Source organism: Motacilla alba, chromosome 3 (genome assembly GCF_015832195.1).
Source record: "Motacilla alba alba isolate MOTALB_02 chromosome 3, Motacilla_alba_V1.0_pri, whole genome shotgun sequence".
In the NCBI taxonomy this organism is placed as follows: domain Eukaryota; kingdom Metazoa; phylum Chordata; class Aves; order Passeriformes; family Motacillidae; genus Motacilla; species Motacilla alba.
In genome coordinates, this window is record NC_052018.1 from 93,018,795 (window position 1) to 93,042,095 (window position 23,301).

Below are 23,301 nucleotides of genomic sequence, written 5' to 3' on the forward strand. Positions count from 1 at the left end.
TTAAACTGCCATAGCCAAAAAAACCTATAGAGCCGACTGCAAAATTATGAACTGCAGGTTAAAGAACCACGTTTAAATCGAGGCTCATGCTTAGCATAAAAATCTGGCATCAGAAATTATGTTGGCACAAAACATGATTAAAATTAGCTTTACAATTGGATGTAGTCTGTATTAATAGTTTTTATGAGGACAGTTATCTATTAGGTTTTCAAAACAGAACTTTTAAAAGCCTAAAATTTACATTCCATGGTTCGGGGGTGGGGATGGGAGGAAGGGAGCACGCAGCATTAAATTACTGCCCCTGAACTGCTACACAGAGGCTCTCTGAAGGTACAAACACATTATTAAAAACATCAGACAAAAAGCAATTGCTCTGCTTTTTAATGAGCTGCATCATCGGGTGGGTTTTTGTGACAGCAATGCTACAAAACACTAGATTTCTATCTTTAAACAGAAAACTGGCATATTTTTCATCACTCTACCATTTTTCCACTAAACCCCAAAATTTAATTATTTACAATCCTCACTACACTTTGAAATGAAACAAGGATGGAGGGATTTCCTTGCCTGCAGTTCATCATGTTCTCTGGAGACTGCTAAACCATTCCTTCCAGGGATGACTTTTATCCCTGGCTCCTACAGATACTTCTTGAAGAGCAAACGGTTTACATGTATTTTTGTTTTGTTTGGTTTTGAAGTAAGCTCAGGGGACATACTCCCAGAATACAGAGCCACGCTTTCTCCCCCTGCACTGCTGCCATTGCCAGCCGTGAATTTGCTCAGCTCAAAAGCTGATGCTGAAAAGAGTATGGATGGCAGACTCGGTGATTCATTTTAAGAATCACTTTATGTCCTCCCATGACATTTTCAGCCTAGAAATACTGTCCTGCTGGAATGGTCAAATATAAATTGTAAAATATACCTTGCACTGACAGCACTGTAACTTTGGCTTCAGTGGGCAACGACACAGCCTTAAACAGGTGCAGGAACAAAATCATTGTCTGGAATATTCTCCCAGTCTTCCTCTGAAAAGCCATAAACTCAGATTTCCCATGTTTACATGTGCTAACAGTCCAACTTTCATTCACCATTAAAAGAAAGCCAACAAAATAAAATTTTAATGCAAACATTAAGATGTTCGTAGCTGACTATGAAATCCAATGGACTTCAACCCCATGCCCTCCTTTCTCTGTCCCCAACTGTTAAGCATTCACACTCCATCAGCCATTAAAGTAAGAATATTCCAGCAAACATTTAAGTGTGTACAGTCTCCCACATTCCTCCCCTGTGGCCCTTTCATTCTGTCCTTGTAAACACTACAGAAATGGACACCTGACAGAGGAGGGACATTGTGACAAGCCACTGTGACCTGATCACACCCTGTAGCCCAGAGCCCAGCCTTTGGCACAGTCCTTGCATTTGGTAGCCTGGTCTCTCCCCTGGTACAGCTCTAGCAGCACCACCACTACTCCAGGCAGGACTTTTGGTTTTGCTTTGTAAAGTGCTTCACATGCTGCCAGTGGCAGCACAAGCTGTTAACAGCAACAGACACACTCCTCCACTAATTCCACTCTTCTCACTGTAAATTAGGATAAAAGTTATTTAAAATAAAACCTTGTTTTAACATATTTTTCCAAACATAAAACGAGAGAACATGAATCATGAATAATGCATTTGTCAAGATTTGCTTCAGATTGCCTTTTTTGTTTGTTTATTTTTTAATTCATGAACACAGAAGTCACTTAAAGTCTGGAAACAAATTAGCATAGTCTTTCATGCTGTTCAAAGGCAGCGGCATCCATAATGCAAGGTGCCTGCCTTCCTTGCTACCTCTTGGTCCTCCTCCCAGGCACGGGCAAGGCTGTGCAGCCTTCAAGGGTCTGATGATTTTACACTGCCTACTGTGATTGCTTTTGACTACTTGAAGTGCCCCTAAGGTGGCAACAGGGTCAAGAGGTCTTTGTAGGTTGAAAATGATCAAAAATTAGCATTGATCTGTAGCTGTCAATAATACTCTGCACGGGTGGACTCCCTGCACAAATGTTTAAACTGCATACAACTACACAACCTAGTCATCTTTGAATCTATTGATCTAATGAAGCAGCACTTCCAGGGGTGTCACTCTGGGCTTTTCCTATTTTTTCAAGGCAGGCCAGTTTACCCAGTTGCCTAGGTCTCAGGGAATGAGTTCAAATTGTGACAGACATATCAGAAGATCTCTGAACCACTGAAGGCAGTTTGAGTATCTGTCCCTTCTTCAGGGGTAATCATCAAAGCTCAGCAAGTCATCACCAGTCATGTTAAGGTTATGCTCTGGTTTCTTCTCCCTCCCTATCTTCTTTGTACCATAATCTCTACTTGGCAGGTATCTTGAATAGCTGAATAAAAATCTAGCTCATTCTTTCTGTAGCCTCTAACTAAACTCAGTGGCATCAGACACTATCACACTGCGAATTGTAGTAGTGGCACAGGGATCCAAACTAGCTCTTTCATAACCCATGGACATAAACAGTGGGAAGGCTGTTCAGTAGAACATCCTCATGGCTAGAGGGAGAAATGGGGAACTCTCCCTGGACAAGGGAGGAGAAAGCTATTGTCTCCTGACAGCCAGAACATCAATCCAACCATTGTCTGACTAAAATTTTCAAGTTCTCCATCAAGGAAGCCAAATAGATTCCTCCACACATGACAGAAGCAAGGGGGAATGCTTGGGAGTTTATAAAGATACTCAGTTTATCCTCACCTTTGTAATTATTGTCTTATTCAGCTCCCTGTCTAATCCAGACTCTTTGCCATTTTCTGCAAAGCACTGGGAACACTTCTACCTTGACTCTGATGTTCACTCTTATTTCCCAGACAATTCTTAGCCCCTGCCTTCACTCTAAACATTGCACTGAGCTCACATTCACATGCAAACACTAACTTGTCCTTTGGGCTGCCTTCCTCCTCAGGCTTATATCATGCACACTGTGTCTTTTCCATTTAAAAAATCTACTCTATTCTTAAAGCCTTATGCTCAAACTCACAGGGATATAACTTATGGATACACAGGTAATCTATGAGTCTATTCCTGTAGCAGTGCGGACTGGAATATAAATTATTCCCATGGTAGTACTGAAAAATCTTAAAGGTTAGTCAAACAGAAACCAAGATGTTATTCATTTAACCAGAAATTATCTTGCCTACAGGTAACCAGAATTTCCATTTTTACAAGAAATTGATGTTGCACTAGTTATTTTCTTTCCAATTTGTATTAAAAAAATTTTAGATTTTACTTCTTTTTTTTTTGTAAATTTCGCTCTTCAAATTTTACATTTTAAGAACTTTGCATCTCATTTCAGAATTTTAAAGTTGCCTTTCAACACATATGTTTAATTTTAAATAATGACTTTATTTGATATGACCCAACAGGGTCACAATAGCAGCAAAATGTACACAGGTAATAATTATTATGGCAAATAAAAATCCAAAGAATAAAATGAGACAAATATTTAAATAACATTTTTAAGTTCAGAAATCTAGATAGTCCCTTATTAAACCTGAAATAATTTTTAAACATTTTTCCCCAGGGAATGTTCATCCGAACTGTCTTTTGTTGGGATGAAAGGCCACTCTTCATTTCCCAGCCCTGAGATGGATCGATGCAGCCTTTTTTCTACAGTGGCTAGGAAATGACATTCAAAAATTCATTATATTTGAGTATGCTTTTCTGTAAATAAATATAGGAAATTTTAGTTTAAAAAAGGATTAGAATAAATTCAGCCCACAAAGTAAAGCCCATAAAATGGTTTCTTATTAAAACATAAACATTGATTACATGATCATAAAAATATTCTTTTCTTGAGATTCCTGGCAAAATACTTTTTTTTTTCAACTTTAAGAATATTTTTGTACATTTTTTTGAGACAAACTTTACTTTTGCCATCAACACCAGAGAACACAACATCTATCTCCTCTCTTCTCTGTGACCCAATGTTCTCATCTTTTCCTAACAGGACCATTCTAGCAGCATTTTTAATAAATACCCTAATCTGCACCCCCTGTTTCACTTGCCACATAACTGAATCACTTCCTGTGCCAACTGTCCTACATGGGCTTGTGGACTGTACCAGGAAGAAACCTTTAAAAACAGCAGTAACCTAAATTCAAAATAACCTGCAAATAACAACAGTTAATACCTGATAGAAAATTACTACATTGCAATTAATTTTCCTCCTTCCTGGCAGGGCATGTGAATTTCATGTAGCTGAATCTCTCTCGTGGAGTTGTTGCCTATTTTCACAGCAGACAGTTTTCCTTCCTGGCACACCTGGGACCTCCTGCAGTCTCACCAGGCATCTGAATTCCCATCTCTGACTTGAAAGCAAAGCAACACAAAGAAAACTAGGATGCATTGCACATTAAAATGGAATCAAATAAAATCAAGTTGGCCTTTGGGTAGCAGTACACTTTTAAAACAGCAATGATGTTGCACTTTTGATGGTAAAACCTTAAAAAAATCCTCTTTGGGCAAAGTCAACATTGCTATTTCAGTGAGACTCCTCTCGTCTCGTCTCGTCTTGTCTCATCTCATCTGGTCTCCTCTCCTCTCCTCTCCTCTCCTCTCCTCTCCTCTCCTCTCCTCTCCTCTCCTCTCCTCTCCTCTCCTCTCCTCTCCTCTCCTCTCCTCTCCTCTCCTCTCCTCTCCTCTCCTCTCCTCTCCTCTCCTCTCCTCTCCTCTCCTCTCCTCTCCTCTCCTCTCCTCTCCTCTCCTCTCCTCTCCCTTTCTCTTCTCCTCTCCTCTTTTTTGCTTTTCTCTTATTTTCCCTTTTCTTTCATAATTATTTCTTTAAAATTCATCAAACATCACTGAATGACACCTTCTCAAAAATTTATTTCCATCTGTATTTGCCTAATTTCTACTAAGAAATATTGAAACCCAAAAAAAGATTTTCTGCATGACTAAATAAATCAAATAAACCAAAATTTCAATGACATGACATTCTACTATAGGCACCATCTAGAGGACGATGTCAACATGTTTTCCTAACATTAATATTTTATCTCTGACAACACTCACAAGACCTACTGTATAATAAACCACAGTTTTCCACCTTATTTTTCCTCTGATATTTTTCCACTTTAAACCATGTTTATTACTCCTCACAGTCAGAAAGTGAGGTAGAAGGAAAGAAGCAGCTATTTTTATAAACTGCATAGATGATGGGACAGTTTCCCATAAACTCTGGGTTTACTCAGTTCAAAGCTGACATCACTACATATGCCAAATGGTACTTTTGCATTCAACAATCATGTTGAATATGAACAACTAGACTAAGTTTCTCTTCAAAATAGGACAGGCTACATCTCAAAGAAGAAAAAACAGTACTATTTGAGACAAAATAGACGATAACATAAGATACTTGAATCACAACAAAAAACAGTTATGTGTCACCCTTGGAAAAATGTGCATATCTTGTATGCCCTGATCTTTAGCTGAGTGGGCGTGCTTTGTGAGGAATTGGTGGGAGTCAGAGAGGAGAGAGCAGCCTCATCAGCAAAGACTTCATGGTATGTAAAGTGCAGCACGATATTAAAGCAATGTCAAACCCTACAGAATTGAGCTGGGAGATTTGTGTGCCATTCCAAACTCACCCACCACGTAATGGGGAATCTGCATAAACACATCAAGGTAGTGCAGAACTTACAATTTGCCTTGGTCACAAGAGGAATAATAATGAAGCATCTTTCAGGTGGAGCTTTATAATCTGGGGTAGAAACACATCTTCAGGGAAGGTAAAAAGCAGGGAAGTCAAGCACACAAAGCCTGGTTGGAGTTTGTGCCTCTTCATTACTAGGTGCACTCATCCAGCTGAACTCCAAGATTATGTTTAACATGAGTACTACATGCAGTGCTGCTGATGAGCAATGACTTTCCATCCACTATTTTTTAACATTTAGGAGTGGGGTTTCTCTCATGGATTTATTCCACAGTCTGTAGACATGGCAAGAGGGAAAAAAAAAAAAAAAAACAAAAACACTGCTGCTGTCAAACAGCAGCTAGAGCCTAAGGGCTCAAACCTGAAAATAGTAGGGGGTACATCCTTAATATGGAGCATTAGGGGGTTAATGTTATATATTTTCCTAATGCCATAAACCGTATTTTCCATTTGATATTTCGGCTGATGGCCAGAATCAGAACAAACAAAATCTGGACTGCCATATCAGTCTTCTCAGTCTCTTTTTTTGTTTTTTTGGTTTTTTTTTTTCCTAATACTGTCCAGAGTGGTAGGAGCTTTATAAACCTATGTAATGAAACCATGAATGTTTTTGTTATCCATAAAATTGGGTAATTTATGTCCATTAATTTCTCAACTCAAAGTATCTTATGGCACACAGTTTTATTTTGTGGCAGAAAGAATGTGCTTTTGTCATGACCAAATATCTTGGCTTTTGGTTTCATCTGAAGTTTTGTTTTACATTAATTCACATTGCCCCATTACATTTTTGACTTCAAATATGTGGGCCATGAGACGACTTCTTCATCTCCTTCCAAATAACATCATGTATGATAATGTGAGGAAAAGTAGCTCAGAACACTGTAAAACCTTTTCCATCTGATCTTAAAATTACCTGGGTGCAATATCTCAAAATTTCTCTTTTCTGTAAAAATTGAAAAAGAGACTTTGGCTGTAGTTTTGGTGAATTGAAGACAGAGAGGAAAGACTCCTTGGTTTTCCTCTATGAAAGCAATTATTTTCAGTTTTTGCCTTTGCACAGCTCAACAGCTTTAACAGGAAAAGAGAAAGGTAAATAGAAAAAAGAAGAAAAATCTTTAAGGGGAATTGTGCAAAGGCAGTTTGAATCTTAACACAGATTGCAGGTGAAATCCCACATCAGTTTCCTTGAAAAGGCCACTGAATGTCAGTTGTGCTCCATAAAATCAGGACTTTGCAGTTATATATGACTTTTCATCATAGGATCTCACATCATGTTACAAACGTTAATTAATTAAGTCTCAGGATATCCCTCTGTGTTCCTGTGTGCAGCTTCAGGAAACTATAGTTATTGGGTTAGATTCAATTTAACACAGGTACAAGAGATGTGTCATATTATTGTTAAATGCAAGCTTAGTTTATTCCCTTTTCTCAATCATTCTGAGTCCTTGTCTCTCTCACCCAATACATGAAAAAAAAGAGCAGTTCTAACTGCTGCTAAGTAGAGGAAGATAGCACAGCCTCCAGGCAATTCACAGCTTTAAATCCCTGCTTTTTGCCAACACAATGGGAAATAAAAGCAGCATTTTAAAGGAGACTGAAAGGTTTTTACTTCCTATTTTTATTCCTTTTTCTCTGCCCTGTACTGAGCAGTCCTAGCTCTTCATTCAAACTTTGCCTGCTCTGTATGTAATCACTTCTGAGAAACATTAAAAGGTAAGCACAAACAATTTACTTGGAGCTACATTATAAAGGCCAAAGTTTAGTCTGAGTATGTGACTGAACTTAAAAAGTCACCTTTAAAATGAACTGGGTATTTTAAAAAAATGAAGGGCCAAAAAGTACCAACCCCAATCTCTCATATGGATTTTTTTCTTCACCAGTTTTTCCATTCCTTTCTTCAATGCTTTACACTTCCTACATGAAGATACCTGCTCTCCAAGCAGAAACTGGCTGAAAGTAAAGTATAGGTAGCCGTTTGGGAAAGGTGCAGTCCAATTATGTCAGTATAAGCCAGGAAAAAGGGATTTGCTCTGCACTGTTTTATAGAGAGCAGGCACCAATAGCAGAAGGCCAGAAGCACACAGTGTTTATGCAGGGAGGGATGACTTCTCTCTTTTCTGTGCCTGGAGGGAAGTTCAACCTATTTTCTGAATATTAGCAGGGGATATTGGTCAGACACACATTTAGGTGTACACTCAGGGACATATTCCTCAGCAAAGCACAGCTTCCCATCAAAATACTGAGAGGTTGAGCAGAGATCTGAGACTTTCCTTCCAGATGTTTATGGGATGTTCCCCTGGTTTTGGAGTAGGGGATTGCTACAGGAGATCCCTGCCCCCAGTGGTTGAGCTACTGGAGAGCCTCAATGAGTAGCCTGAAATGCCCCCATGGTAAAAAGGATGGCAAAAATGAACACAGATCTTGTTTTCCCACTCCAGCTGCCATGGACTGCCCTGTTGATGAAACTAAGAATGTCCAAGAAAGAACAAGTTCTGTATTTCCATGTCCCTTAGCAGCTGTGTCTTGCCATATGAAGGCTTGGCATCAACTCCACACTAAAGAAAGGCTTGAAAAGAAGACAAGAAAAAGGAGTGGTAATGGAGTTTGGTAGAGTACCTGGAAGAGAATCTGCTTTCGGGTTTAAAGTCTTGAAACCAAGTAAGCCAAAATGAACGTGGATGGATGAACATCCAGATCCTCCTAGGATCACATGGGTACAATTCCCTCTACTTTCAGCTTACAGGGCACACTGTTGGAAAGAAACTCGCCTTGACACAGCATATGAAGCTGTGTCTGCAGACTGCCCATTCCCATTTTCTATGCCGTCAGGTGGACACTGAATTCATATACATACACAGAAAAGCAGACAGCTATGTCTGCTGCAGTGGGAACAAGGAAAGCAGCTAGCTAAGCTTCACTTTGAAATGCTAACGCCTAAATAAAACAGAGACTTTCATCATGCCCTTTCATTAGTCCCTCCTAGTGTTGGTTGGGCTTCTCAGTGCAAAGCTCCTGCCAAAAGAGAAGAGTCTGAGCTGCTCGTGGCTTTCACCAGCCAGATGGATTAGTCAGGGAAGAGATGAAATATGTAAATACTGAAATATTACTTGAAAACTGAAGCATAACAAGTTAAGTTTGGATTCTGTATTTTCCTTTGATATTTAAGTTACTTGAGGAATTAAAATAGATCACGTAAGCTTAGTAAAGAACATACTGTGCTGATTTCTGAATTGAAAATGTCTTTTCAGCCCATTATCGACTCCAGCATATTAAGTTGTAAATCCACCAGTTTCACTGTGTCATCTATTGATTAGCTGCATGTATGCATATTATAAATGAGCAATCTAAAGAGAAATTACTACAATTTAGTCATTTTGGGACAGACTTGCAAATGTATTTAAGTGCCCAAATATGAGGATAGGCACTCTGGGAAAGAGTCACAATGTTCTCCTGCATTCTGACCCAAACCTTGTGTAGCTACTTTCCTCACTTCCTCCCTACACTCTGCGCAGAGGGAAGGAGGTCTCTCCAAAGGGAAAGGCTCATGTTTAAGCTTAACCTCTGTTTTGAATGGCCTGTTGGAGAAGCCACACTCTCTCTCATGACAGATTAGACAGGCTAGCCTACATGTGCCATCCAAAGTATATAGGATTCACAGCTGTGGGTTTTTTTTCATAAATTCACTTAAGACTCAAAGAGAAATAAAGGCAGTAACAGCATTTTCAATCAGCACAGAGCAACAGACCATACAGGTCTGCTCTTTCTTGTTTCTTAAAACAAAACACAAAACCATTCGTAGCTTCAGAAGTTGAACTGCAGCAGTTTCAAAAGACTTCTAAATCGATGTAAGCTTCCATTTGCCTTTTCAAGGATGCTGGATCAGGGTCTTCATAAGCAGAAGAACAAAACTACATGGTGAATGTAGAGGGCATCCAACCTGAACAAGGATTTGCTTTAGTTAATCTGAAGCAAATGTCTATTTAGTTGATACTGAAGCAAATGTCTTCCCGATTTCCATGCACAGGCCAGCATGTTGGACATGATCTTCTGTATGAGATCATGTTACTCGAGAACAAAGTGTTAGTCAAGTGGTTTAAAACTGCCATTAATACCCTCAAACCAAATATCAATACAGCGGTTTGTTTAAAAAGCAAGTCAAGGTGTTGTGATGCTTCTGTGCAGGACCGAAAAAGAGAAAAGCTGCAGCATGATAAAGATCTATTGCAAATTTTTGTCTCAAAAATATCTTATTTTAAAAGCCACATGTTCTCAACTCCGTTTTTTCTCAAAGGCAGTACTGTATTTTACATCAGGGCAACTAGAGCTTAAATTATTTTGTTACCTGGTGGAAAAAGGTGATGTTTTCTTTCCCATTTGCTCTCAGGGTCTCTATTCAGTCTTTTTAGACCTGGACTTCCCAGTAACATTAAGCACAGCACCTAAATATGTCACTGTCTTAAGCTACAAGTATAGTATAAATCTCATGATCTATTGGTACATCATGGGTCTAGTATTTCTAGCACAGACTAGTATTAGAGAAAATCTAAATTATCATCTGTCTTGAACCCCTGAAGAGAAAACAATAAAAAATAATTTTATTATACCATAATGACAAGAATAATACTTCATCTGGGAGAAGATGCCTTCTGACTTCTCATTAATTCCCTTTTAAAGCCTGTTGAAATATAAGAGCTCTGCAAAGTTTCATTTGTTTTGTTTGTGCAGTGTAAAATTTTCTTTATAGCAAAAATACAGAAAATTTATTACTGCAAGGAGTCCACTTTCCTCACTCTCTTGCAACATTAAAGGCACATTTGCAATTCTGATCTTATGGGACAATTGTAAACTTGGTGTCTTCTTTTGCGGCCACTAGAATAGCATCTCCACACTGAATGGAATATTTGTCTCACACTAGGAACCCTGCTCTGGATTGGAAAAAAAAATAAATTGATGCTTTCACACCTGCAGGAAATGGACTTAGAAAAATACTTGGAGCAAAATTCAGAACCAAAACAAATAATGATTTGTGCTAAGCCCCAGTACATTAACTAGATCCTGGGATCTCTGTACATCTTTCCATTGTGAATATACTATTCCTCAGTGTTCTTTTGGCACACAGAAAACACACTCCAGAGGTTTCACTGTGGTGGATCAAACCCCAGCAGTCACATCATCTCCACCTTAGGGTGGTGTGGGCAAAGAACTGTTTAGAAGACAAACATGCTACCATGAAAGAGGAAGGTGGAACAGCCATAGATTAGTTCAAAGAAGGCAACCACAGCTGCAAAGTTAAAGGGCTTGAGGATGTGGTACTGCAGGTCTGGCTGCTGCTCTTGAACCAGCCATAGGATGCCTTAAGTGAACATCTATGTGGTTGTCTCCCAAAGCTTTGCCACACAGCCCCCATTAATACCAGACCTTTAAAGGACATTACCTGACTGAAGCAGAGTCCTGCCTGTTATAAGGACTGCAGGACCCTCAGAGTTATCTGGAAACAGAAACAAGTTCCTAACAAAAATCTGAAAAACACAGAAGTTATTTTCTACTAGACCCTCAGGATGGAAATTCCTGCTTCCTGTATCATCATAGCCTCAAACTGTGCTCTTAGGAAGGAAGGCTGGTGAAGGGAAAAGAGGGTAGGAAGGAACAGTTTCCACAGTTTGGGTTGTAGGAGTAGAGCAGCATATAGGTGCCAGAGGTGTAACAGGTGATATTTGATATGCTAAAAAGCTGTAACATGTCACTTACTAATTTGGTGAGAAACATTTCTCTAAATCCACCAGCAACTTTGGCAGCAAGCCCTCCACTTCATGGGTAGAAACCTTCTTTCCATGCTCATAGTTTTTCTTGGCACTCATAAAGCAGTTCAACAAGCATATACTTTTGAAATCATCTGGCCTGTCAGATGCTGATGGAGGGACATCTGTACCAATCTCTCTCTTTCTTTAACGACCAAAGAGATTTTCTTTAAAGAATGCTAAAGAAACAGACTTCAGATTACAATATAGTTTTTGCAGTTAAACAATAAAATCCATCTGTCATGGGTCCTTGTGAGTGGAGCATTAATACACTTGGATGCTCCAGATCCCATTTGTCATGCATTTCTGTAACTTTGGCCAGATAAAAAATTCAAGGTGCTGAGAGAAATATTTGTGGTTTATGAGGGGATAAACTCATAAATCAGACTTTGTTTCCTCCTAATAGAGATTATATATGTAAACTACTCCCACACATTGCAGATAAGTTTTCAGATTACAATCCTCACAAGAGTCTACTATTTTTTGCCTTCTGTTTCATTAGAAACCAACCAACCAACCACAAATTACTTATGTTTGGATGTTTTCATTCCTGATTATACTGGTACTGAGAAGCAAGAAGGACAAATATAAAGATCGTTGTGAACTTTATTGAATCTGATTAACTGTCTGGTTTGGGCTCAATTTAAATTTGTCAAGACTAAAAGTCGCCTGTCATCTTTTCCCTGCTCCATACACAAATGAGATCTTCACACAATTCAGAAACTGTGCAAGGTCTGAAGACAAATACCAGAGCTGCCTGTCAGCTCCTCCACCAGCCAGCCCGCCTAGACAGCTAACTCACAGTCTCCCTTCCCTCGTCTCTCTGACATTGCTCAGTTGTGCTTTCAATGTTGTCAAAACGCATTTCGACTGACCTGAAGATCCGGCAGGAACTGGGTGCCCTTGCAAGGGTGTGGAAGTTCTTGCCTTCAAAGGGGCATGGGAGGGGGAAGCAGCAGAACTGCTGGCACAGAGGACCCAGAGTGATGAGAGCAAAGGGAGGCAGTGGGGCTCGGGACCCCCTGGTTTCCAGCACCCTCTGGGGAACAGACAGCTTCAAGTGCACATTCCCTGAACCACTGATGTGCACCCGGGCAACCTCATCCCAAGAAGGGAACATGGCTGTGCTAGGCTGTTTGACCAAAAGGGTAAAACATATGAACTATCATACATACTAACACATGAACATATATGAACTGTCAATACCTGCACATGATTTAAAGCAGGAGGGGTCAAACTCAATACTCCAAACAGCATGTATTACAAACTTCTGTAATTTTTCCTCTTTGAATCGCCATCTCAGAGTTCTCCCTTTACAAACTTAGTAGCTGTATGACTGTTTTAGAAATGAAATCATATTGGCTAATTATTCAATTTATATATTTACAATTTAATTCCCACCATGTCTGATGAATCATCAGAATCAGTCAGTAATGCACCTGCTGACTGGATAACTACTTTGTTTCAGCTATTTTTAATAAACTAATTTTTAAGACTGCCAGCTCTGTTAGTAAAATCCCACAGTTTTTGAGCTTTGAAACCATTTTAATACACTGCAATTCTCCCAACAACCTGAAAAACAACAGAAAGTCCTATTATAATCTAAAAGAATAAAAAGAATGCTGCACTCTGAAATGAGAGCTACGTTTTGGATTTCTTTTTCATACCCAGTTAACTTTATATACAGCTACAGCATAATGTGATAGTAAATTTATACCCCTCCATTGTCACCTGTTCAAAATGCATTGGAATATTCAGGGTTTTTTTTGTTTCTAAAGTCTCCATCACAGCCTGTGTGAGAACTGGAATAAATAAGCAGCCACATTTTCCCATACTGGAAAAGTTCCAGAAGGGAAAGGGCTCTTGACAAAGCTAAAGGAGTTTTCAAGACACTTTCTATTTCCATACTCGTTCTTTTGTATGCTAGGTTGCCTGCCATTATGTTTATGTAATTCTGACAGTGTTCTTAATGACACACTAACAGATTGTAAAACACGCTGCTGGCATTTACTTGTTTTTTATATTTTTAAAACAATGTCCTTCATGTAACAGTAGTTAAGCGCGGCAGAAGGACATCATTAGAGCCATGGTTAAACTGTAATTTACACCATTAGGAAGGCAGGAGCAATTTTTATTGCCTGGCAATTTTCTTGCTGAAATATTTGGACCATATGGCTCAATTTGTGTAATAACCTTAATTTCAGCACCCTTCAGGTCTGCCTCCATCTCCTACGGAATGGTAAAATGCGGTTTAGCAGAAAAGGCAACTGTCTATACTTAGAGAGTTGAGATTAATAACATGTCACGTCCTGTTTTTGGTGAAGGAATTCGAACAGCAGCCAGATGGTATCTCTACAAATAACTGTCAGGGGTCTTGATCTAATCAATACAATGTATTAATACATCTCCCTTCGCTGCTTCTCGAGGGGCTAGCGTGCAACATCTGGAAAGATTGGGGGGACCGCCAAGTAGAAAGCTGATCCTTTTCAGAATCAAACTGAGCCCAATTAATTTTTCATGTATACTTGATAACTGTTTCATAATGAGCTATGCGTCTTGACAGAGTTAGGGTTGGCGGCATGAGCGGCTTGTGCTTCCTATCCCCATTCAGTCCACTTACAGAAACCAGCCCATTAATCAAACTATCTGGCATAAAACTGAAATCTCAGCTCAGCAAGAGATCAATAACCATCCTTAAAAAAAATCCCCACAACCAGAGCAACAACAAAGACCCCACCACAGAAAAGGGTTTAGTGGGCAAAAGTATTCAGGCATGACATTAGTAATTACTTTAAGAAAAACCAAAACTCAGAGCCATACTCACCTGACATGCACCTAAACCATAAAATTTAATATTAGCTTCCTGTCAAAAAGTAACATTTAAGTCCATTAAAAATACACTGCCATTCTGCTTTCTAGATACAGAGGCCATCTGGCCCCTATTCACTATAATTGCTATTACAGTCTCAAAAATAATATTTATATAATGCTGTAAATTAACAGACAGACACCCATTCCCACTCCCAAAGAGCTTTCTGTTGATAAACTCATCTTCTAGCACCATGCAGATATTAGAGTCTTGCTCCCTAAAGAAAGAGGGGGCAAGATTATAGGCAACATTTATACACACATTCCAGGGCTTTTTGTAAAGTCTGAAAAGAGGAGAGAGAGAGAGAGAAGTCACTTGGCAGGCAGAAAATGGGAAACTGCAACAAGCATAGGGGAGATGAGCTTGAATGAGGCTGTGAAGCTGAGTGATGGGAATGGATTCAAAAGGGAGCAGTAAAGAGAAAGGACAGGAGGTCAGCTGAGAATACTAAACTTATCTTGCATAGGACACCCCACGGCTGTTTGATGAGAATGACTTTGGTGACTGTAGACCTGGATTAGATTCAAAGGGAGTCCCCAGTGGTATGAGGCTCTGTGTTATATTACCAATTCCCATGAGTCCTTTGGCTTGCTTTTGCTGCCCTTTTTTTTCTTAAAAAAAAAAAAAAAAAAAAAAAAAAAAGGTAGGATTCTCTGTTTATTAAAACTACCCTCTCCTTGCTAAAATTCCCTATGAAATCTAAGCATGTGACATGACACTTCTCAGCCAATTCGAGTAAAAGACCTTATCTATGGAGGGAAGTGGGGCTGCAGGGTAGGATGGGGGCTGGGGAGTGGCCTTTCCAATAATCAGCTGAAGAATTCCTGTATATGTAACTGTTGGGCATGACCCTGGGGATTTTAAGAAGCTGCCCTATGACTTCACCAACAAAGAGTGTTATCTTGGAGTTGCCTGATACATCCACTTAAGGACCTTGGTTAAATGTGAATTAAAATCTAGTCAAATCTAATTAAGCACTTTTAAACAGATATCTAATTTGAAAAACAGCTGTACATATTACCCAACAAATTTCTGCCTTCTCCTTCTTCATTTTTATTTTCTACTTATATATGAAAAAGCATCTGCAGCTTGCTAAAATGTTGCTTTTTAAAGCTGATTTAGTGCAGTCACATAACTGGGCACAAAGGGAAGAAGGTCCCCATATTACATCTTCCTAACAAATTATATTTAATAAGATGAAGCTTTGTGCGGGTTTCTGTTTTGTTTATTTGGTTTTTACAAATTACAAAACATTCTGTCAGTGGTGGTTTTTTTTCTACACTGTCTGGTTAGCTTGATCTTATTCTCACAACTGAAATGCAGACACAGAAAAAATCACAGAGAAAACCATAAATAAAAACATATATAGAGAAACAGCATGTGGAGCATTTATGCAATCTCATTTTAGTCATCAGCCTTTAAGCTCTGTCAGGTGATCCCCTCTATTCTCTCATGGCTGCAGGTGCACACACAGTAAAGATTACCACTTCCAGAGGGCTGCCCACCACCATCCTTCTGCCAAAGAGTAACATCTTTTAAACCTGTCAAGCTGCATTGTCTGGGTTAAGAAAGCTGATTAATCAGTGTAAAAATCAACCACTTTCTTTGACTGACACTTATCAGTAGCAGCACACAAGTGGATCTCAGGAAAGCAGTCTCGTGTGAACAGCTGCAGCCCAAGGATAGTAAATGTCCATGCCTTAGATGTTCTGAACATTTCATGGTCTGTAGAGGACATTCATGCTCTTAACTAGGTTAGATGTCTGAAGACAACCATTATAAGTATCTTTCAAAAGACTTAGTTCTACATGTGTTTCACTCATCAAAAAAAAAACAACTATACAATGGGTGAGAAATGGACCTTGCACAAGGAGAAGCCCAAGGGTAAAATACGCAAGATTTTTCCAAATAGGTAACTAATTTATTTGTAGAAGAAATTACCTATTGATCCAGGAACTCTGGCCTAGTCAATCTAGAGTCTGGTTAGTTGTGGTCAGACATAACTGTATCAGTGTTTTTGCTTCTATCTAGTCCAAAAATTTATTGGAAGACAGAATTCTGCCAGCTTCATGTAACACACTGAATTAGGGAGAAAACATGAAAGAAAAAAAGAAGTGAAATAAACTTCTTGGCTGTAACCTACACTAATTCAAATCACTCATTGCCTGACAACATATTAAGACCTCACAGACATCAGACAAACCTTTGCTTCCTAATTCACAAGGATTCTTTCCTTCCTGGCAGAGTTCCAGCAGTCTAAAGCTATGCTGCTGCGGCTGCCGGAAACATCCAGGAGACAGTGAAGTGGCCTTGTTTACAGCAAGGATGGTATAAATAGAAGAGCTGAATCCTCTCTCTTTCTCTCTCACCATTCCCCTCCAGTTCTATTACTACAGTACTCTAAAATCATCAAAGTTGTGCAACAATCCATTTCATCCTTTCTGCTCTAATTAGGCAATTCTACATGTCTGTCTTGATAGGTGAGGCTTACTGAAGCACTTAATCAGTTTCTGGAGGGGCATCATAGTGCCAATCCAAATGCTTATTTAAACAGAGCTGTAGTGCCAAATCCAGCATATTCTGCAGCAGCATGGAAACAACAGAATCTGTGAGACACAGATTGCCTCACACACTTTTTTAAAGCAGCCGTCAATGTGAAGAAGCACTTGTCCTGTATTCATCCTGTATAAGCTTAACAGGTCTAGAGATTAAAACATGGAAAGCATTTTACATTACTGGGCTTTCCTGGCAAATAAAACAATTAGAGCAATTCCAGTACAAGCCCTTCCTGAAACTGTGCTAACAAGGCTTTGAATCTTAAAAACTGCATTTAAATCAAACAATTCATTTGCAAACCCATCACATACAGCACACACATAGTAGGTGGGGATCATTTCATTGAAATTAGAAAGCAAATGTCTCTATACATGAGAGGTCACCAGTTGTTGTACATTAAAATCTTTTCACTGTTAGGCATAATTAAAATACTCTAACAGTGGTTTCAGTAATTTAAACATTGCAGTATTGTTGTAATATTTTTCTAGGCTTCAAGAGTTCACAATTGTTTGGTCCAATCAAATCTGGGAACACTGGAGAAGTTATCACCCATCAAGGTAATTACTTTCAAGTTGAAATAATTACTCCATCAATGTTAATGGTCTTTCAACTTCAATAAAGCACTCACCTGCCGATAATCACAGCTAACCTCTTGCTCTCATGCAATTCCCTCTCTATTTAGCAGGTTATATTACAGCCGTTAGAGTGGTCACTTGTCCTGAACAGCTGCTGAATTTCACTTTGATCGTCTGTGAACCATAAAAAAATTAGTCATCTGTGTATGATTTCCCCTAACCCATAAGCCCTTGCAGAGCTAAGGAGATGATCTTTTGGCTGCATTAGGGCACTGCTGAGCAGCCATCTTGTTTCTGGTGGTGGCCACTTTCCACTGCCTAACAGCAGTACAGTAGCCTAATTAACTTTTGCCTTCCACAGCTGTTTACAGCTTTCACTCATTGCTAAGTAGCACATCTTCTGAATTTATGGCACGTACAGGGATTCCTTCACTTACACTCATCCTCTTTTCGTAGGGTGCACTCCATTTCCCAGGCATTTGAAAGAGGCATGTACAAAAAAGTTTCACTGGTGCCTCTCCTTGGCATATTTTTTTTCTTATTCTTGTGGCTACAATCTTCATTATTTCTATTAAGTAATTACTTCATTACTTCTATGAGAATAAAGCCATGTACAGTACTAAATGCTCCATTACTGAATAGTCTGTATAAGGAAGTTAACGACGGTGTGGTATCTCATCTCTAATGCTGCCAAATGTTCACAGGTCTATATGAGGAAATAGAAGTGAAGGACTACACATGGATGTATTATGTATTTTTAAATGTTATTAGTAGAAAGAAACTAACTCTGGATGCACGATTCCAGATATCTGTAAAATCCTGCATAGGAGGCATGAATATATGACAGTACTGGCCACTCAAAAATATTTCTGATATATGGTTTTTGATATGGAGGTTTTTAACAAGTAAACTATACTTAATATTCTGACTCAGTTTATTTGATATGAAAATTCTGTCTGCTTATAAGAACACAATCATGTTAGCCAAAGCGTCATCCTCCTACCAAAGTCTTTATTACTGCTATTCTGCAATATGCCTACAGATTTCCCTGTCATAGCACCTGCCAAGAGAAGCTTGGCCAGTGCAGTTATATACCATCTCCCCAAATAATACAAGGGAAGCCAATATGTGTTCTCAACTGTTAGCACAGCTGCATCCAAACCAGAGGCTTTGCTGGGGCAGTGATAGCAGCTAAGAGATGTAATAATTTTTTTCACCCCAAGCTGGGATGGTTATGCAAAAAAAAAAAAGCACACTGTACTTTGATCTACACTTGGCTGAGGTGAATTTAACACACCGAGACCTTGATTCTACATAATGAATATTATTATTACTATTATTATTATTATTAATAATAATAATAATAATAATTGGTGGGCACTATGCATAACAGGCTGTTTTCCTTTTTAAACCTATGGACGCTTTTCTTTCTCCAAGAGTTTTCAAACAGCTACATATTTTTATGTTTTTTACTCATCTTCCTGGCTTTGAATTCTCCTGCTCCCAATAAACAACCAAACGCCTGATATAATTGTCATGGGAAAGACAGCACTACAGACCCACAAAATGTCTATCAAGAAATGTCCAAACCTACACACAGTTCTACCTCACAGCAACATTTGGAATACAGCAGTTAAAGAGCTGTGATGCTTTGATGACATCTGGCAGGCACTCATTGGCTTTATAATGAAATCAGCTCTGGGTTCTGTGTTCACAAGCTTAAGTCCTAAGTTCACAAGAGTGAGACGTTTGCTTTGACAATCTAGTCACTTTAAGCAGATTTCTGTAAATGAGAACCTACTGAAAATCTGTTCCAATATAAACACACTCATGTTAATGCTTTCAAGACACTAAATGTGATTCCTGCTTTAGAGGGTTAAAATGAACTGCAAAGACATTGTGGGAGGCACTTGTGCTGCTGTAACCAGTCTTGACTTGACTTTGCTCTACAAATAAACCAGAATGTCAGTTTAACTTGCTGTCACCTAACATCTGTCACTACACTCCTGGCCAAACAAGCTAAGGAAATGGGAGACACTGCTCTCTAACTGTGAAGAATTAAAATGGCTCATGTGTATGTCACTTGCTTCTAACGGCGCAGAACACCCTCCTCTCATTTCAGGGGTAGCAGCTCTGAAGATTGAGTTCTCATTTATATCTCCACAGGCAGTGTAAAATTTCAAGGGGTCAGTGATGACCTTAAGGTACCAGACAACCATACCTTTGATATATTAATACAAATACATCTTAATGGGGAGTAAAGAGCTGGATTTGGGGAGGTATAGTGGATAAGGCTGTTAAATAGTTTGAAAACCCAGAAGATACTTTTCATTTGTCTCTGAAAGGGATGGAAATGAAGCTGTTATATAAGAACAGTCTGCAGGGACATTAGCAAAAGCTTAATTTGTATCCTGCCGTGTCACAAGGATTCTATTTCTCCTCTAAGTTTTGGTCAAGCTTTTTGTCATGGGGCAGGCAACCAGGGTACAACCGACAAGCGCAAGGATGGGATCAGCCACCAAGATTTCAGCACTAGGTTTTTTTTCCTGGAATAATCTAATGGGATAAGAATGGAGTCTAACAGATTAAATAAAGGACCAAACTCATTGCTTTCTTAATACTTTAAGTCTTACTTGTAACATGGAAGCTTGTGAGAGAGAATGACTAATGGCATATCCCATGAGGGAGCTCCAATAGAGATGCTTTAGGAGATTAAATGATTTAGCCTAGTACCATGAAGGCTATATTTTAAAGGGGCAGAAGTTTAATCATTGGAATTCTAGGTTCTTCAATAAAATTACATTTTAATTAAAGTATCCCATTCACAAAGCTAAAGTTAAGGGTATATCAGCAATTTCATAATAAAATTCTATTTTTAAGCGTTTCTAACTTTGAAAGTTGGTGTCCAGGTTTTTGCCTGCTGGGATAATTGACCTAACCTCCTGCAGATATCTTTGATAACATGACTCCATGCACTTTATGTCAATATCTTTGATTCAAAGCTTTAGCTGTTCTGCTACATTCAGAAGAGGTAGGATTCAGATCTCGGGTCCTTGGTATAAATCAGCAACAATTCTACTCAGTTAATGCAGCTGCAACAGTTTAAAGTAAGTGCAGCTGATGGAGGAGATGTGCAAAAAGATTTGTCCCCAAAGGATAGTATAATATTTTAAATAGGAGTGGGTAGCAAATATCATAATTGACCCATGTTCAAGACAAATGACAGTAGAAAAAACGTACAAGCCAGTTTTGCTGCAATGCTAGTAGAACAGCTATACATATGCTGCCAGAATGTCATTTTGATTCAGGATAGTATTTGGGGAAAATAAAGGATTTTGGAGCCAGGAAAATACTAATTCAGTAAACAATAGCTTGTTAATCTAAAAGGCTTTCAACTGATGCCGTTAAAGAAACTCACTGTCGCAACATTATTTAAAATACCATTTTGGTAGGTTTTGTTGCCCACAGTACAATCATCTTGGACATTTTCTGTTGCTGTTGGCATGCTTAGAAGACATTGCAATGCGTGACCAGCCAGGTAAATTCTGATGCTCAGAACACATTGCACGCTGCTGAAGCAGAGTAGTAGGAGAAGCCCTTTTCACTGGTTTTGAAATCTTGGGTGCACCATCACAATTATGACAGTGGTAAATTTTCTTACAAGAAGTTAAGGGAGCTAAGTACCAAAATGGCACTGAACTTTATAATCCCAATCTACTTTTTTAAGCCTGTCATGCTGTGCAATGTGAATGCAATTGCTTCAGAAGGCAAAAGTATATTATTCCTATAACTCAGTTCAGAAACTGTTCTCCTTTTCAGAAAAAAAAAATTACAAACTTAATCCATTTAGGAAGCTAGATACAAAACTGGTCTGAAACCCTATGATCAAGGGTATGTAAGATTACCAAGATGGAAACTTCTTCCATTGTGTCATGTGGAGATTTGTCTCAGGAAGTTACTCAAAGGTTACTACCGGGTATTCCAGAGAAAGCTTTTTGGGATCTTACTTGAATTGCCAACCACAAACATCAAAATTGGGATAATAAAGAATTTAGTGGATTTGTGGTGTTATTCAATACTACCATGGACTATGAAGATTGTAGATTTATGAACTTGAGGTAGCATTGCTGAGGAAACCGAACTTTATTACAACCTCCTTAAACTTTTAAAATTTCTTTTCAGAAGAAAATAAAGTACACAAGCTGTCCTAATACACAACAGTTCAGTCCAAGCATTTATAAGCTGTCTTGCTACAGAAAAACTAGAATGCAATATACAGGGGGGAGGAACAGTGGTAAACGCACAAAACAATCATTTCTGTCACTGGTTTACACAATGTTGTTAGTCAGTTCACAAAACAATGTGTTTTCTCAAATCTATCCTTTCACTTACTGAATAGAAACATGAAAAGAAAGGGAAGGAAAGAAGGGAAAGACAGATCAGCAGGGCAAAGTAACATTCCAATATAAGCACATGAATTGGAAATAAAAGTAGAACTGCTTTTATTACTGATGTATTATGAGGGGAACATGCAAATGGGTTGCATATATGAACTATGTAATTACTAATTAATTCATTAACTTTATGATTCCAACTGAAATAAAAAATAGAATTCTATAAAAGGAGGAGTGATATTGCTGTTCTTTGTGCAGGTCCTGGGAAAATATTTTGTCAGTCAGACAAAAAGTTCAGGACAGTATTTTCAGAGCAAAGCTGACAAATGCATGTGCTTAACTCCCCCAGACATGACACATCCATTCTTTTCAGTAATCTACTTGCCTCTACCAGAAATCCAATACTAGCATGAAATGTTTCAGTCTGCATTGGGCCAAACACAAAACTTAAGCCAACAACGCAACAGGTAATTGAAAACCCCACTTTTCTAACCAGAGTTGAGGGAGATTTTAAAATGCAACAGAGATCAAAGCAGAGTGAAACATCTTAAAACTGGTTTTGTGGTCCAGTTCTTACCATTACAGTGAGTGCTGTGACAGCTGGGGTGCTGAATGTTGGGTCGCTGCGTTTTTCTTGGTAGACCACTCGGTACAGAGATATGACACCATTGGGGGAGACCGGCTGGGTCCAGTTCAACCGCACCGAGTACGCACTTGTGGCTTCTGCCCAAGGGGCTCCCATGCCCCATGGGGAAGCTTCCAAAGTCTGGGTTGAAGCCCACAAGCTGTCCACAGACCCCACGGAATTTTGAGATCTGACACGATACTCATAGAGAGTAAAAGGCTGGAGAGCATCGGAAGCATCAATGAATTCCAAAGCTCCTTCAGTCCAGATGAACAAAAGCAGCTCTTCTTGACTGCCCACAGGACGTCTGGAATTAAATTGAAAGCAGTGTGTTTAAAATAGAAAACCACTTCAGCAGTCCCATAATAGTTGATCCTAAAGTTCCAAGTTCAACTTGTATCTCAGAAAAATACAGAAATTATTTCTATACCTTACACATGCACAAGGAACTGACTACCTATCTTTGCATCTTAAAAGCATTTCTGTGAATGCGTGTTAGGTTCTTAGTAGTGAAGAAGAGATTTTTGAGGCAATCAATGATTCTCCTTTATATAGAAGAATACTGTAAAACATGGCAAAGAAGTGTGCTGTCACAGTCGACGGCAGCAGAGCAGCAACACAACAGCATGTTGTCCTTCTAGGATAGAACACATCACAAATGAGACTTTCAGAACTCAGAACATGAAATTTTAAATCTATCTCTATCTGCTAAGCAATAATTTAAATTGAAATATGGGTGCAAGCTTTCAGTATTTCTGAAAATCAATTTATTTACTGAGGTACTC

General features: G+C 38.9%; 1 protein-coding gene across 2 annotated transcripts in view; it reads right to left on the minus strand.

Moving 5' to 3' along the window:
- Window positions 1-23,301, minus strand: part of USH2A (usherin) — a 374,988-nt gene that overhangs the window by 33,840 nt on the left and 317,847 nt on the right. For both annotated transcript variants that reach the window (XM_038134130.1, XM_038134129.1), the window contains exon 61: window positions 22,469-22,823. In XM_038134130.1, the coding sequence (XP_037990058.1) occupies window positions 22,469-22,823 (355 nt within the window). The remainder of the gene's footprint in view (window positions 1-22,468; window positions 22,824-23,301) is intronic.